This window comes from Pteronotus mesoamericanus, unplaced genomic scaffold (genome assembly GCF_021234165.1).
Source record: "Pteronotus mesoamericanus isolate MK-2021 breed Mesoamerican mustached bat unplaced genomic scaffold, CSHL_Meso_final scaffold_167, whole genome shotgun sequence".
In the NCBI taxonomy this organism is placed as follows: domain Eukaryota; kingdom Metazoa; phylum Chordata; class Mammalia; order Chiroptera; family Mormoopidae; genus Pteronotus; species Pteronotus mesoamericanus.
In genome coordinates, this window is record NW_026555308.1 from 25,759,402 (window position 1) to 25,778,399 (window position 18,998).

General features: G+C 35.1%; 1 protein-coding gene across 3 annotated transcripts in view; it reads right to left on the reverse strand.

Annotated features, from left to right (window-relative positions):
- The window catches only part of SLC12A2 (solute carrier family 12 member 2), a 93,019-nt gene that overhangs the window by 64,408 nt on the left and 9,613 nt on the right, over positions 1-18,998 (reverse strand). For all 3 annotated transcript variants that reach the window (XM_054589868.1, XM_054589867.1, XM_054589869.1), the window contains exon 2: positions 1,173-1,292. In XM_054589868.1, the coding sequence (XP_054445843.1) occupies positions 1,173-1,292 (120 nt within the window). The remainder of the gene's footprint in view (positions 1-1,172; positions 1,293-18,998) is intronic.

The window sequence follows — 18,998 nt, forward strand, 5'->3', positions numbered from 1 at the left end:
GAAGTCATTTTAAATGTAACTCTTCTCCCACCCTTTTCTTTAACAGGTTTTTAAAAGAGGTTAATGAGAGCTTAAATGTGAGCTAATGTAAATAAAAGTATAATGTAAAATGTGACAGTGTATATATCTATACACATATCCATCACAACTATGTGAAGCATCAGAAGCAACTGAACAAGAAAGCTAGACTTCAATCCTTAAAAATAGGAGTTCATGCTTCCTTTATCAATGCACATAAGCTTAATTTTTGCTTTTTTTATAACATACTCTTTTCATGATTTCTATTACATAGTATTTGTCAACACAAAATACCAAATGTTTACATATCTTTCAAAAATACTAACTATTTTTGAGACAGTTTCCCTAATTTACTTTTGTTTATTATGCTCATATACAGAACAGAGTCTTCTAAAATACTAAAACCCAAGAACAGGCAAACTAAACTATCTAGAGCTTCACACTTACTCTATTGACTAGGCAATAAAATCACTACTAGAACAGGTTTTCCCTCTACTTCTCCCCTAAACGTTAATACAACTCCAATTAAGTGCTTTCAAAGTCCCTATGAGAGGTCATCTTAACCTGTCCATTCTAGTCAGATGGATCCTCAATGCCTATTCAAACAGAGAAAAACAGAGGTGAATCTGAACCCTAATCACCTAAAACTGTCTATTGAAGTGACTGCAACACATAAGAAAAGGATTTTCCCTTTCTGTTCCCAGTTACCTCTATACATTTCTCATAAAAAGATAATGGGGTAGCAGAAAAGGAAACATGCATATTTCAGCTCTATTGCCTGTTCGGCTTTCTTGGGTCTGCTGCTCCTATCAATTTAACAGCTTCATACTTAACTACTGGATCCTATGTAAAATTTACAAGAGGCAATAAAATACAAAAATGTAGAGGTAATCAAGTACAATTTTATTAAATTAAAAATATAGTCCTTTACTGAATTTAATAGGCACAAGAAAAGGAGGTTTAAGTTATTAATTGTCTTTTATAACACTCAGACCAAAAAGTTTACACTTGATCTTAGCCAAAAGGCCAAGAAGCGATAGATCAGAAAGTTTAAAGAGAAAAAGGAGTTCTCTTGAGAACTGATGAGAATATTAGTAAGGTTTTATAATAAATAGAAATGTTTTAACTTTAAAATTAAGTCTATATGTACATACTAATACACCCTTGATCCAACCAAACTTCACAACTCCTTTACTCTCCGCAGTATATGTGACCACAGCATCTCTGGTTGGAGTACTTTCTTCCCCATTTGCAAAGCCATCCTCAAATGGTTCCTGGTTATAAAAGGAAAAATGTGAATTAATGCTTAAGAATTATTTAAAATAGAAAACCATCTGATTAAAAACAAACATCATTAAATACACTTAACCATGTTTAGAAAGACACAGTACTGATTTCCAAGAATGAAGTGTTTCTGAATATTTTACCTGAGGAAAATATAAAGCAATGAATTGAAAGAAAACAATTTTTGAGTTTTAAAAATTTAAATCATATGACAGCAAACCCATTTTAATAATTTTGAATTTTAATTACACTTTGGCAGTGTCTGAACACAGTAAATTCTATGTACTTAGTATAGGCCAGCTAAGTCATTCAGTTCAGACCTTGTCTCTCCAGCCACAACTTCACATCACCTAGTTGGCATCTCTCCCACATCTGAAATTTCAACATTAACAATCAAGAACTCCTTTTCATCACCAATGAACACAGTTTTCTCTTTATAACCTGTGACAGCAGTTTTCCCAAGTACCCCAACATTCACTCACAACTCCTCCCTTTACTCCGTATCTGCATTCAGTCACTCAGTGCTGTTCATTTTTTCCTTTGTAATTTGTCTCAGATTCAGACATGAATTGGTTGACACAATGCATTTCCATAATGTAGCGTTTCCTTCTTAGATTTTTATATTTCATGTCTGCTTCTATAATTCTTAGTTTTTGTTCTCTATTTTCTTTTTGTTTTAAAGGTTTTATTTATTTCTAGAGAGGGGGGAAGGGGGAGGGGGAGAGCGAGAGAGAGAGAGAAATATCAATGTGTGGTTGCCTCTCACATGCCCTCTCCTGGAGACCTGGCCCGCAACCCAGGCATGGGTCCTGACTGGGAATCAAACACAGGTTGGCATTCAATCCACTGACTCACACCAGTCAGGGTTCGTTTTCTATTTTCTCTCTCTCCAGGGTTCTCAGCATTTATTCAGTCTCAATACACCCAAGTCATGACAAATTTCTGAACCAGTAACAGTGCCTAAACAGGTCATAAAGGGTAGAGGGAGGTGTTGGGGGATAGAAAATGGTCTAGATCTAGAATCACGTCCCTAACACTATCCCTATAGTTGTTCCTCTACCCATATTCTCAACAGCAGGGAACAAAACAGCTGTGTTACAAACATCATTCTTTAAATGCAAAAGAGCCAACTAAATTATCATTTAATCCAGAGAACCATGATCTACATTTCCTATAGCACATTTAAAAAGTTTTCAGTGGTTGATAACCTCTAGTGAATACAGAATAGAAATATTTTTCACAGAAATGAGCTGTAGCAGATTCTATTACCACAGAGCAAAATCTATGTCATAATCCAAACTTCCTTATTTTCCCTGACCAGTATCTGTTAGCACGTAGCGTCTTTAATTCTGTTTAACGTATTATATACTTTTCAAAGTACTACCAACCTAAATTAGCTCTTAGATTTCAACTTGTATCTCTTAACTACTGCTAATATTTAGATTTTTAAGCAACAGAAGAAACATTATAGTAAGTTTCATGCAACTATGTTAAATGTATCTTTTGAGTAATTTTACCTAGGCTTTTTAATGATGTTAAGAGAAAAGTAATCAAATTTTCAACTAATCCCCACGTTTGCATTAATAGACAGAGCTGTAACTTTAGCTATGTGAAATATATAGAAAATAAGTCATTCGAAGATCACTAAGAACCTAAAAGTGAATTTTAATGTTAACCACTTCTGATAGTTCACAAATTTTAAAACAGATACTAAGAGGAATTAATAACTCCTTTTCAAAATTATCTACTGTATCAATATTACTGTACTATACTATAAAGGATGCCTCAGGTTTATGACACATAAAACTACTCACTCCCACAAATTTATTATTAATTACCCCAATCTGCTCTACTTTTTAAAAAAGAAATTTTAAGATACAATTTACAAACCATACAACTCGCCCACTTCCAATACACAAATCAATGATTTTTAGAATAGTCACAGAGTTGTAGAATTATCACCATGGTCAACATTTTCATGATCCCCCCAGAAAGCTCCATACCGTTAGCGGTCACTCCCCATGTCCCCTTTCCTCCAGCTCCTAGCAATCACTTACCATCTCTGTCTCTATGGATTTGCTATTCTGAAATTTCATACAAACAGAATAATGAAATCAGACAATAGGCAGCCTTTGTGGGTGGCTTCTTTCAGTTAGCATAATGTTTTCAAGGTTTTTCTATGTTATAGTATGCATCAGTATTTCACTCCTTTTTATTGCCAAATAATATTCCATTTATGAGATTTACCCTATTTTGTTTTTCTCTCCATCAACTGATCATCATTTGGGCTAATCCCACATTTGGCTATTATGAATAATGCCGCTGTGAACATCTGTCTAAGAGTTTTTGTGTGGACATCCGCTTTTATTTACCTTGGGTATATACATACGAATGGAATTTCTGGGTCATGAGTGCTTTTTGGAACGACTACTTCTGGTCATTTTTCTCATCTCTTATATCAGACAGCGGACTGTCACTCCTCGTTTCAGTCAACGTGCTGCCTATTGTTCTCCCTCTCCTTCACTTAGACTCTGGTATACACATGGAATCCAGTAACCATTGAACATTGTTTGAAATACGTATAAATAGAAAAGAGAACTATGAAACTATGACTAGGAGTCTGTGTAGCTCCATCACAAGAGCAACCCACTTTTGATTACTTCCACTGTAGATGTATTTTAGATGGTCAAGCATCAATGAGGATCCCAAATTAAAAACATTCCTCATGAGGACTGATGACTTAACTGTTCAATTATTCAAATAAAAGCCAGAGCAAAAATGTTCTCTTCTTAATTCAATTAACTTTAAAGTAGACAGCAACTCCTTAGTTTTCATTCTAGGATATTTAATACTGTTAACTTATGAAAGACTTTAAAATATTGCAAAACCTCCAAATATTACCAAAAAATATAATGTATTATATACACAAAAAGAAATCTCTTCCCATGTCCGTTTAAAGAAAAGATGTGCGTACATATACATAATAAGCATACTTTTTCTAAGACTGAGTATTGATGTGGGTGTCTTTTTAACAATGCAAAAAGTATGCAGGCATCTTAAAATTTTTGTTGTGGGTGTTTATCAGAATTCCACTTCAAAGTCCAAGATTTAGTAGTAATTATGCTAGTTTCCACTATACTAAGAACAACTATATTAAAAAACAAAGTAAGATTCTCTATACTGTATGAAATAGTATTTTAAAATAAAAATGGATCCACATAAAATGAAAATTTATCTTCTTCATCACGTTCCAATAGCTTTATTTCAAAAAGTATTTAATAATCTCTAATATACAATTAAAAAATTCTAAAAACATTATTATTTATAGTTCAATCAATATATTTAAATATAATGAAATTGGGTTTATGATTGTATTCATTTCCTGAAGTACCAGGAAACCAAAGTAGAATACATATACAGGTTTTACTCACTATCCAAAAGTAGAGAATGACTGTGAAAACTTTCCTAAGCTGAAATGGCATAAAGTGAAGAAGCAATTACTTTAAGAAACATCTTATTAGCAAACATACAAAATAAACTGAGACAAAGCACAGATGCTCATAGTTCAAAACTTAGGGTGGCTTGATGCCAAGATGCTGAGTGTAGCTCCCAGAGAAGCAGGTTGGTGGAGCCACTCTCACTGTGTGCCCTGCCTCTACAATGGCGCCCTGCAAAACAAATGCCAAATGCTGTTTTCATTTTTTGCCTTTTTTTCCATAAATGCAAGAATCCTCTTTGGGTTTTTTTCAGTTAGCAAAACCAGGTACGAATGCAGGTCTTTTGTAAAAGAAAAGTGGCATAAAGCAAAGTTTCAAAAAGTGGGGGATACCTGTTTCAGAGAGATACACCACGTTTTAGAGAAATAAGTAAATTATTGTGTAGGGCATTTGGACTATACACTAAAAACTGCAAAAAAACCTTGCAAGCAGGAAAGTTTCATATTTACAATTATGAACTATAAATTATGCTGATATAAAGGTATATCAATAAAATCTTCAACCTACTGTTTTTCACATAATAGGTAAAATGTCAAAAATAGCAACATAAATGATTTTATGGATAACATAATATTAAATGAGGTGGGACAAATTAATTTGGACTTATTTAGGAAAATAACCCTTCAAAAAGGAGCACTGTGATTCTTAATCAACCAATCAGGGATTGAGGGCAAGTGAGGTGAGAGCAGAACAGGGAAACAAGGAAAAGACAGTAGATAACGGAAGATCTAGATAGGAAGACCCTCAGTAACTAGAATTTTTCTTTTTTTAACATTTTTGTTTATTTTTAGACAGGGGAAGAGACGGAGAAAGAGAGGGAGAGAAACATCAATCCACTGCCTCTCTGCCGCCCCCAACTGAGGATCTGGACCACAACCCAGGCATGTGCAGTGACTGGGATTTGAACTGGGGACCTTTTGGTTTGTAGGCTGGCATTCAATCCACTGAGCCACACCAGCTGGGGCCTAAAATTTCTTAATGAAAGAAATAGAGAAATAGTAAATTATGAAAAGGGAATGATTAATTCAGTTGGACCTGCTGAATTTGAGGAGCCATGAGACAATTAAAGAGTTCTACCAGGCAGTTAAAAAATTCATGACTGGAACTTAGGAGAGGGGCCAGGATAAAGAGCCAGTGGGTGAAGCTGTGGAAACAGACTGAAAAGAGAAACTTACAGAGAGAAATCATGAGGAAGTGAACATTTCAGTTGGGATACAGAAAATACAAAAATGAAAGGGAACTCTGGTCCCCATGGTCATTATTTCTTTTTATGGAGTAGAGAAAAGGAGAATTTTTACACTGTAGATAGATATTGTCTTCTCCTTTGTGCATTCAACTTTCCACCTCAACTTGATCGTTAACACCACTCCTCTACCTGTCACCAAATGCCCAGCCAAACTTGCTGAAATACTACTGTACATTCGTCAATGCACACCAACCTAGCTTTACCCCACCACAACACTGAACTAGTTTTGTAAGATGTCCAATGACCTCTCTGCTGCCAAATCTAATGTACATTTTCAGTCCCTGTCTCACTGGACTTCTGAAACAATGTATGATACTATTAACCACTCCCTCTTTCTTGAAACATTTCTTGAAATACCATACCTTCTCCCAGCCTCTTCTACCCAGAAATTAAATAGGAAGAGTCCCTTCAACACTTAGTCCCAGACCCATCTCCAACTAAATGTGAGAAACAATAAATGACAGCCCCGTTCATGTCCAGATCAGACCTCTCCTCTGAATTTCAGACTTGTGTGTAAATATTGATATTGCCACTTAGATGTTACATTATGTTTACTATTCTAATTCTTAGCAAGTGGGAATAAGAAGTTGTCAATGTGCAATGAACAGCTTTTCTCTAAATAAAACATTTTCTCTTTTTTGATTAGTTTTTATTTCCTGATACTTAACTATCAAAAAAGAATTTGACAGGAATAGTAAGTTCTTAATAATTAAAATCCTGTATAATGTAAAATGTATTTTAGATTTATTCCTATTGCATGTCTTAAGTATTTACAAAATTTTCTCAGTTTCCAATATCCAAAAATTAACTTGTCATTTAACTCACCAATTTAAATGATCTTTTACATAGGAAAGGTCATATTTCAGTTCTGCTTGACTTAAGAGAAGACTACTGCTCATAACACACTGCTTTCATTTAATGATGATTTTTCAGTAAAAAAATTCTTATAAAATCAAGTTATTGTTTCTTCCCTAACATCAGAATTTTCTTCACTATTCGGGTGACAACCTCTGATGAAATCAGATTTCTTTTAAAAATAACAAACATCAATACCTATCCAAGTTTTTAAAAAACTTAAAATCAAAAACCTTAACACTGCTTTAACTAGCTCCGCAACCTACATTGCAGGATTGTGTTCTGTGTATACTGTTACATCCTTAACAGTTTCAAACATGCACACCAATCTCATTGTTAAATGCTTTAAGCACACATTACATTACATTAAAATACCAGTTTTTTATCTTTCTTTGAACATCCTAGTTTCTAAGTTCACAAAAATTTTATCCCAAGTATACAGTGTAGCATAGCATAGGTGATCTCTGCAATCTCACTGGCCAAGGACCTAATAAACCCATGAAAGATGACTGTGCAGTAGTCAAGTGATGTATGATCATATTTTTTTCCCCAAAGAAAGTCAGTGAAGCTGTTTATCACTGTGCAAAGAAAAATCATAATCATTTAAACAATGCAACTTCTAAATAACAGTTAAAATACTAATAACATACATTTCTGGCAATGTTTATTAACAATCTATTAATTTTTCATCTGAATTTATTCTATTTTTACAGTTTAACTAGCAAAGGCTGGGCAAAATGGTCTTTTTTGCTCAGCAATTTCATGCCATAGTTGGCAAAAGACAATAACCTACTTTTTTTTTTAATTTGGAAAGGGCAGAAATGTTTGAGTCTGTTTTGTTTTACTATTGTTTTAAAGAACAATTAAGCAAAGCTGTACCAAAGTGTCTCTTAGGTCTTCAGGCTGCTGCAATATTGTTTCCAGGTAGATTTCAGGATGTTGAAATATGAACATTCTTTAAAGAGGAATATGTTCCATTGCCTTAACTGTATTTAATGTATTAAAAAGTCCAAAGTAACTACCAATGTGATATTATTCGCAGATTTGGAATTTTAAAAAAATAAAAAATGTTTCTGGGCATAAACCACAATTACGTCCTTCCACTAATTCATTAAATACTTATTAATCTATTTTATCAAGCACCATACTAAGTACTTCCCAGCCCTTCCAGAGTTGTTATTTTTACAGTAGAGACTAGAGATGAAAGATAGATCTTCTAACTTTAATCCAGGGCATTTTCCATTATACCAATTAGCATCTATTAAATTGAATGCTTAACCAGTCAAAAGAAGGTTAGGTGTCTTTTCAGTGACACTCTTTTCAAGTCAGCCTCTCTGTGAAAATCAGTCTCCTAATCTCTAAAGTGGAGATGATAATCCTGGCCTCTAGAACCATCCTTTGGAGTCTTGAGGCTCTCTAAACAAACATCAATTTGTGATACGACAGCCCCAAAAAGCAGCTGAGGCTCCTAGCATGATGCAATTTGATTATAATATAGCAATTTAAACTTAGTTGCCAGTGCCACATTAGAAATGTGAGAATGTGGGTGACTTAGGTATTTCAAAAGAATTATTAGGAACTACTAAATGCCTGTTTATTTTCAACCAGAACAACATTATACACTCAGTTGACCCTATCAGAGCAAGGAGAGCAGTTTCCCTGGGACTCTGTATTCTCAGTGCCTAGTCTCCGCAGATGCTGCTCTGGTGGCATCTGCTGAGAAGCTCAGACCTATCACATTACGGGAGGATTAAAGCCCTTACCAACTCTTGCAACTAGGGATCTTCCTCCTGTCCTTTCACTGCGTCTCTGAAATACGTATTGCATTAACTCTTGATCACGTTTTATGGACCCATTGTTGAGTCTGCGCTTCTGTGTAAACGTCCATTTGTTTACAGGAACAAAATTTTTTATTTTTTAAAGATTTTTTATTTTTAAATCATGTTTATTCTATTACAGTTCTCTCCATTTTTTCCCCTTTGCCCCCTCCTTCACCCATCCCACCCCGCCCCCCGCTCCCGCAGTCAATTCCCACTCTGCTGTCCATGTCCATGGGTTGAGGAACAAAATTTTTTTAGTACCCCTGCAAGTAGGAAGTGGTTCTTAAAATGATAACAATAACTTACATAGTTGATATAAAAATTGTGTAAGATAAGGTGTTTGTTTACAAAAAATAAAAAACAAGGATGATTACACTTACTGAAGATGAAAACCACGAAGAAAGAAAAAATATGAGACTATTTTAGTTTTTAAGACAAAGTTATATATATTGACTAATCATTTTCATGCTGTACAAATTATGGGTCAAACAATGACTAACCCTGTCAAATGAAGACTAGAAAACTATACTGTGCGTAGCATCCTGATCTGGGAAATAAAATTTAGATCCCAATCACAATTCATGTACCTTTTTACACAGTAAAGCAACCTTACTAAGTAATATAAAGTGATAGGGGAAAAAAACAACATTAATAGGAAAAAATGTGAAGACATATAGCTATAGTTTTAATGCATTTAACAACTGCTTATTAAGAAAAAGTACTGTGTACAAGGTAGACGCTATGGTAGAGCATTTAGAAATTTAAAAACATATAAAAATGTTTACCCTAATTCAAGCTATCCAACTTCAAATTACTTTGGTAGATCACATCATTTAAATATTAAAATATTCTGGTAACTACAACCACCAAAAAGTCACAAGTCCAACATTAAGGAAGATCACAAAATAAAACCAATATAAAAATTCCTTCCAGAAATTAGGCTTTAAATTCGACTCCAAATTAACACTTGCACTTTTCATTTAGGATGCACTAAATGAAAACCAATATGGAAATGCATATTTAGTATTTAAATACACTTTACTTCTATGTATTTCTGAGCAACCCCCTCACAACTTCTTGTAACGACACAAACGCTTGGAAAATACAACAGGGAAAAGGGATGATTTTTTTTCTTATGTCAACTGAACATCCTAGTTCAATTCTGAGTAAGAACTGGTTTGTAGATTAGGAAATAATTTGGTTTTGTGTATTTAGGAGTAAGTGAAACCTAGCCTAGAATCCAACCCAATTCAAGTTTACTGTGATATACACCAGATTTTTTTTTTCCCTAAGTAATATTGCAAGATACAACAAAATAGTAGTTTTTCTGTCATCAAGAAACAAGAGTTTCTTTTAAAATCTGGCTGTATATCATCTAGGTTTGGTTACTCATTCCCAAGCACTAAACAGAGTTCTTTGTATGGGATACCCCCATAATCTGTCTGGCTTACTTTAATAAGAACTACTATTTACTGAAAAAGCCTACTGTGTGTCAGACATTTCCCTGATGCTTGGTGTCCTATTTTCCTGAATTGGCACATCTTTGAGAGGTAAGTACTGTCATCCTCCCTTAACAAATGAGGAAACAGTCTTTTGAGAGGTTAACTTACTGCAAATCATGTATCAATGTAGTAGTGCAGAGAATCTTCCAAATGGTAGAATTACACATGTCACAGTGAGCCAAGGAAAATTACTGTAGGGATCTCTTTTGGGCAAGGCGACAAAAGATAGTCAAATTGCCCAACTCAGGAAATGGTCCTGCTCAACACTGCCAATTCCTCAGCTATTTTCACTCTTCACTTTGCTTCATCTTTCCCTTCTTCCTCTGCTTCCAAACCTATGGGTTTCTGACATGGTCCTCATAAAAAAGACATAAGTTCTGCACTGGATGGCACCAGAGAGAACTTTTTAAAAATCTCTGTGCTTTGCAGAAATTTCTCCAGGGTCTACAGTGTCTATGACACTCTGCCCTACAGGATTGTCACAGCCAGCCACATCGGATCATCTATGGAGACTAGTGTCCATGCAGAATCCACCTAGAAGGCATGTCAAATGTTTAAATGTAAAATCATGTACTAGATAGAATTATGTGTGTTATGTAAATATGGAAGTTTATTTAGAGGGTACTGTGATAGAGAGGGTAGGTAAACAGGCCAATCATTCACAGTTTCTGTTACCTAGGATTTTTTTTCCTCCTATTAAAAAACCCATACTAGCTGCTCAAGCTAGCAATTCTTTTAGTCAAATGTTCTGGGTCATACTAGGTTCTTCTCTTCCCTTATATGCTTTACAATGCAACCTCTTAACCTCTGGGCCCACATATACATCCACACCCTTTCAGGAAGGCTTGAAAAATAAAATTATCCACAAAGAATTCTTGAGATTTGTCCTCAATGTTTTGTTACCACACAGTAAGATTTCACATGATTAAAATAAAGGAAAATATTAGTCTGTTTTTGGAGTGAATTTTCTATATTTTTCCATAGACCACTTTCCTGTTTCTATTAATTTTCATTTAAGTTTTTTATACACCCTCAAACTCCTATTCTTTAAATTAGAAAATTACTAAAAGAGCTCCAACTAAAGTATTTAATTAGATAATAATATTGCTTTATTGTTGAAATACTGGTTTTTAAGTATTTTCTCCCAGGAGACTTGTCGCTTGCTGTTCCCTCCGCCTATAACACACTATGAATGTGGCTGGGCTCCTTTTTATCCTTTAGGTCTTAGGTTAAAAGTAGCCTCCTCTTTCCCAATCCACCCAACATATAGTTTCCTCCCATGAAGAATAAATAAATTGTAGCATCTCAAACAATGGAATAAAAATGAAATAGCAATGAAAATGAATGAATTATAAATACACGCAGTGAGCAAAAGATGGCAGATAAAAATGTCCTGTATAATTTCATTTATATAAAATTTTAAAGCAGACAAAACTACACTACAGTTGGCCCTTGAACAATTCAGAGATTACACATATAACTAAGCAGTTGAAAATACACATAAAACTTCTGACTCCCCCAAAACTTAACTACTAATGGCCTACTATTGACCAGGAACCTTAAGAACAACACAAACTAAGTCGATTAAAAGATATTTTGTATGTTATATGCATGATATACTATGTTCTTACAATAAAGGAAGCAAGAGAATAGAATATTAAGAAAATCATAAGAAGAGAAAATACAGGTACAGCATTTATTGAAAAAAATCCACATATAAGTAGACCAGCACGGTTCAAAACATCTTGTTCAAGGATCAACTGTAATGTTATTCAGGAATACATAAAGGTAGTAAAAGCCATTTTGGGAGGGTTGGGAATCAAGACAAAGGCCCAAGGAAATTACCACCCTAGGTCATGCAGCAGCTACTTTGGTAGAGGGATCACAACAGAGTGCACTGAGGATAGCTGGGCGTGCCAGCAGTGCTCCAGTTCTTGCTCTGGATGGCGATCATTTAATTAGGTTATACATTTATGTTTTTTTTCCCTCTGCTATATTCCACAATGAAAAGACTTGAGTAACAAAAAAATGTGTTAGGTGCTTGGTATACTGCCTGACATTAACAGACTAAGTGCTAAATAAATGTTGGCTATTACTATAAACAAAAAATAAGTGATCTATTATTGTAACTGCCCATGTCATGAGTTTACATAACTGGATGTTGAACAAATACATAAAAATATATATGGCAAAACATCACTCATTTAGACTCTACTACATAGCTTCTAATAATTCGATATTGGCAAAGCTTAAGAGTACCTCTGGAAGAATAAAAAAACAATGACCTTTACATACAAACATGGCCTCACCATTCTGCCTGGTGAGAAAGGAGTTATCACCTATACCACTGGCAAGTCAACTGAGTATAGTGTAAAGAATGTGGCTTTGATGATCACAGATCACACTACTAGAAATGTTCTGCAACTTCTCTATAACTAAAAACATGCTTAGTAAATGAAAGCTTCCTCCCTTCCCTATTTCCTTTAGTGGCACATGAGAAACACTTTACAGCTAGGCTAGCCTAGGTTCATGGTGAATTGCATAGTCTGAGAATAGAAGCTAAACTTCTGGGCCCAGCTTTAATTAAGCAAATTAAATCTGTTAATGACAGCCAAAGGAGTGGGGATCTTTATTTCAGGGCACTGTTAATATACAAAAATTTATTGTTTTGTTTACAAACATCTTATTATTGATTTAAACCCAAAATTGCACTTCAAAAATGTTAAAGTTCACCAAAAAATGCTATTTAAATCCTATAAACAAACCTCTGAACTAAAGTTTAATAAAGATACTCTAAAGGTAAAAATTTCTAATATAGCTTAATAGCATCTGCTTAATACTAAGGTAAGCCAAAGTGTTAAATTAGTATCATGAAACACAGTCAAATGAGTAACTAAAAATGATGCATATATATGCAAATTTAGATGCCAAAGTGACTGGGTTTATTGTAACAATTTTTTCATCAAGTACTAGCCATTATTTCACCCCCAAATTATCAACATTTCCTATCCGTGCTGTCGGTGATTGGTGTATTCAGTGTAATGCTCCCCATAAAGACTACTCTCTCAAAACAAAGTATTGTTTTACAGGAATCCAATCTGCTCGGGTTAACAATGGTCTATTAATTTCCAGTGGCATTAATGCAAAGCTCAAACTCAAGTGCCTCAGATAAAAGTGGACGGTGAGCCCATGTGACTTTACAATGAACGACGTCAGAACTGCTGACTGCAGTCGAAGAATTCAGTCCTCTCCGTACCCCATCATGTTCTTTACTGATCATTCAAGACTGAGTTACAACAGAATGCATTAATAATAGCATAATTATGTATCATTTCAAATCCCATACGGTTTACTAATGTCAACTAGTAACTTGAAAACATTTGAATTCAAATTACCAGAAAATTTGTACCTTCCAGTATTAATAGTGTAACGATGTGAGTTACACTGAAAATTATTTTATTTTTTTAAATAAGAAACAAAAGTTGTCAAGAATATAAATACACGACTAGTGGCATCATACACAGGCAAAATATTATAAAAACAAGTCCTGGCTGCTGTGGCTCAGTGGACTGAGTGCTGGCCTGCAAACCCAAGGGTCGCTGGTTCAATTCCCAGTCAGGGCACATGCCTGGGTTGCAGGCCACATCCCCAGTTACGGGGGCAGGAGAGACAACCACACACTGATGTTTTTCTCCCTGTCTGTCTTCTTGCCCTGGCTGGTGTGGCTCAGTGGATCAAGCGACAGCCTGCGAACTGACAGGTCACTGGTTTGATTCCCAGTCACGGCATATGCCTAGGTTGTGGGCCAGGTCCCCAGTTCAGGGTATGGGGGAGGCAACAAATCTATGTATCTCTTGCACATCCATGTTTCTCTCACTCTTTCTCCTTCCCTTCCCTTCTCTCAAAAAATGAATAAAATCTTTAAAGAAAAAAAACAAATATACATGGAGAAACATGTAATAACAAAAATTATATTTAGTGCATGACAGGCACTTGGTATTTCATGTATATCTCACATGAACATATAATTATTTGTCACTATGAAGTATCACTTTCTATAGAAGGAAACTGAACATCAGAGATGGCAAGTCCTTTTTCTGAAGGTAACACAAGTATTAAGTGAAAAGACCAAGGTTCAAACCCATGACTAACAGCTTAACTACATATGTATGGGGATGAACCTAGGGCAAATTGACAAAAAGCAGAGACCAGAAATGAAATACATGTACTCTTGATAGACAGAGCTGCTTTGGGTAAGGTTCCTGAGTTCGCTGCCGTTTTAAACTGATAGCATTCCCCAAATGTGTATAATTTGGATGGCTGTAAGTGAAGCCTTCTTAGCTTGAACCACCAGAGAAGATAGTCCAAAAGCCAGCACAAGTATTGGAAATTAAGTGAGAATCTCTAGGAAGAAATGGAATGATAGCAAGAGTAGGCCCCAAATCTCAGCTGACAACTGAGATCTGGTATAAATAAAACCAACTTCCTTCCCCAAGGAGCCAGGCTAAAAAAAAAAGATAGCTGGAAACCATAAAGTGGAACAGAGGCATCAGCTACTGAATAAGTTGAGGAGGAGCCAGTCTGAAGTTTGAACTTAGGGAAGTTAAGTACTTTTTACAACAGAAAGCAATAATCCTGAGAAGAATATAAACAACAATCACAACCTAAAGCCATTACAATGTATTATCTACATTTCCAGTTTTCATCCCAAAATATTACTGAACAGGAGAATATAACCCATACTCAGAAGGAAAAATATTAGAAATTAACTCCAAGGAGGCCCAGATGTTAGATTTAGGAGACGATGACTTCAGACTTAAGTACAATAAACATGTTCAAAATGTAAAGGTAAATATGCTACCAGGGAATAACAGAGAGGTAATCTCAACAGAGAAATGGAAGCTCTACTTAAAAATCAGAAATTCTAGACCTGAAAATTACGATAATTAAAATGAAAAATTCACCAGATGGACTCAACAGCAGAATGGAGATGACAGAAGGAGGAAGCAGTGAAAAGCAGTAACTTGCAAACTCAAGAAACTTAACAGACTGGAAAAGAACACACACTAAGAGAAACATCCTTTTGCAAGTCAAACTGCTGAAAGCCAAGGTAAAGAAAAATCTTAAAAACAACCAGAGAAAAGCAATGTATACAGAGATGAACTTTCTCCTTATTAGAAATAATGGTGGCCAGAAGATACTGGGAGTGCTTATCAGAGCTGAAAGAAGAAAACCCTGTCAACTAAGAAGTGTACATCCAGCAAAATTATCTTTTGAAAGTGAAGTGAAATAAAGACATCTTCAGATAACCAAAAACTGAAAGAATTTTGTTGCCAGTTGACCTCCACTACAAGAAGTAATCATGGAAGAAGTACTCATGGAAGGAACAGTATCAGATGGCAGCACAGGTCTACAAGAGGAAAGGAAAAATAAAAATAAATCCCATATAGTATGTATTTTTCTTTTTATTTTCTCTTTTAAAGCCATATGACTGTCGAAAGCAAAATACGACTTTGGATCGTTGGGTTTATAATTTATATGACAAGTAGAGCACTAAGGAAAGAAAAAGAATCTGTTCTAAAGTTCCCATATATTAGCTGAAGAAATTCAAAATTTTAAGTCAAGTAAGCACTAAAAATACAATGCAAAAAGACATGTAACTAGAGAGTCAACAGAAGAATTAAAATGGAATACTAATAAAATTTAGAGGAACGAAAAACAGAAAACAAAACACATAGCAAAATACCAGGCCTACTTACAACCAAATGTAAGTGGACTAAACAGTCTACAAAGAGAAAATGGAAGTTATGGTACACATATTACATGGTTTGTATATACAAACATTAAAATGGAATACTAATAAAATTTAGAGGAACGAAAAACAATACAAAACACATAGCAAAATACCAGGCCTACTTACAACCAAATGTAAGTGAACTAAACAGTCTACAAACAGAAAATGGAAGTTATGGTACACATATTACATGGTTTGTATATACAAACATTCACTTAAATAGAAGAGTACTATGGATGACATAGGAGATTACTTTTGATTACTTATTTACTAATAAGTTATCTGATGCCAGATGAGATGAGTAGGATATAAAATTATAGTTTAAGATATACATAAAAATGCAAAAATGTTAAAAAGTTAGAGGATTTTACTTTATTTTCCAACCCTTCTATATTATTTTCTTTTCATAATAAAACAATAAAACATTTTAAATAAACAAAGCACAGTAAATCCCTTGGAGTAAATTCTTAAAAGTGTTGGTTTTGAAAAAGATTAATCCTCAGCCTTTTACAATTTGATACTGCAGGATGATTCGAAACTGAAATTTTCCAAATATATGTAGTTTGTTGACTCTATTTTATATCAAGATTATAAACACTGTTCCTAACCAGTATGACTCAGTTGGTTGGGCACTGTCCCGCAAGCAAAAGGTTGCTGGTTCAATTCTGGTCAGGGCATATGTCTGGGTTGTGGGTTCAGTCCTGGGTCAGGGCACATATGAGAGGCAACCAATCGATGCTTCTCTCCCTCTCTCCCTTCCTTCTCCACTCTCTAAAAATCTTAAAACACACACACACACACACACCAAAACAGGTTATAAACACTGTTGTTACTTTGTGCCAGAAGGATGTTAGATGGAGATGCTGCAATAATCAAAACTCAGGTTCTATCTTTGGATCTACACTAGAGGGCTCTTCTAGGCTGCTATTTTCTGAGAATTCTGTTTCTGCTTTTCTTATCTTCTGTCTCTACAATATGCTGGCTATCTCTGGATCCACCTTTCCCAGTGTTCATTTTCCATTCTAACCTGCCTTGGCTCTGGAAACCAGAGAGCTGTATTTTTTATAACTGTGTATAAAGTGCAACTATACAGTCCCCAAGAGCAGGTGTGGTGAATCCCTTTTACATAAAATCCTTTTTGTTGTCATTGTTGTTGTTTTGCTTAATTTAATTACTGGGTCAGCTTTGTTTCTGATTAGCAAATCTGGCAAATGACTGAGATTGAAATAAGTAGGACAGTATAGTAATTTCTCCAATCCAAATCTATTATTTCTAGAAATGTGTAGGTAGGCCAGTACTGAGAATAACCATAAAGCTAAATTTCAAAATTAGTAAAGCTTGATTGTTTATGTTTGAAACCATTAGGTTCTATAAAAAGAGATAATAGCTAGGCCCAATTATTCCACATGAACTAATCAGGATTCAAACTTAACAGTACTTCTATGTCTAAATTCCCTATAGGATCTTAACAGGCCACTTAATAAGCAACATATATGTTTGTCCTAATGCCTCACATGCAAGCTTTCATTAACATGCCTAGGTTTAACTCCAGCACCTAACACTTACTGGCTGTGAGACGTGGGCAAGTTGCCATTAGCGTCTTAGCTTGTCTGTCTATAAACTACCTGGTTTGGAAGGTTATTGTGCCCAGACAACAGAGAGCACCTGAAACATGGCAGATGCTCAATAATGGACCAACTTAATACTATTCAGTACACAGTTGTCTAATAGTTAAAACCAGATCTTTGATTGTTAGCACTTGTCTATACAGGGGTATTTCAAAGTTAAGTAAAGAAAATAACTATGTACAACTGTCATAGCGACAACCAAAGTGTAAGACACTCAACATGGTCTGTGATACTGGTTCTCAAGTGTGACTTTCTGGGAATCACCAGAAAGCTTTTTAAAAGCTACCTATATATTCTTTGGAAGAGAGAAGTCTAATTTTTCTCCAAGAGATTCTTTTACAAATTTGGGAATCACTGGCCCAGAAGAAAGGGATAGGGAGGCAAAGACCTAATTTCAAAAAGTTCAGCTTCATAGCCCTGACTGATATGGCTCAGTGGTTTGGGCATCATCCCACAAACGGAAAGGCTGCCAGTTCAACTCCCAGTCAGGGTACATGCCTGGGTTGCTAGGTCCCAGGCTGGGGGAGGGTGAGAGGCAACTGATCAGTGTTTCTCTTGCACATAGATGTTTCTCTCCCTCTCTTCCTCCCTCCCTTCTCCCTCTCTCTAAAAATAAATAAACATTTAAAAAAAATTTTTTCAGCTTTACTATTAGTTACGTGGCCTTAGGCAAATCACAACCTTGAAAAACCAGACTGCTACTCCAAGACCTTCTGAAAATCCACCTCCTCCAAAGATAGATTTGAAGACCAAATACAGATATGTAGCTTAAGAGTGCTTTGGAAGCCCTAACAATTTATACCATATTAAGAAATTCAACACAGCCTTTCCAATTAAAGACCAGATCTCAATTATCAGATAGAAAAAGACAATTCCACTGAATAAACAAACACTTCATTGAGGGCCTAATATGTTCTAGAAACATTTAAGGAAGAATCTCATGCAAAATTAGAAGAAAATTTGAATGTTAATAATTTTAAACTGGTAGTATCTAATGTGGATGAAAAGAAGAAAAAGGAGGAATGAGGAAAGGCAAATTCGATAGTACTGTGTAATAGTAACCTCTGTGATGACGGAAATTTCTATATTTCCACTGTTCAATACAACACCTGTCAGCCATGTATGGTATTGAGCGCTTACAATGTGACTCAACTAACTAAACTGAATCTTTACTTTTAATTTAAACTGAGTTCAAGAGCCACATGTGACTATTGGTTACAGTATTAAAAAACACAACCCTAGAACATTTGAAAATTTAGGTCACACTTTTGGGAGACATAGATAGGGAAAGGCAGAGGAAATGGAAGAAAAAATTTAGCAAGACTCCATTTTTAAGAAACTTTCTTATATTTCT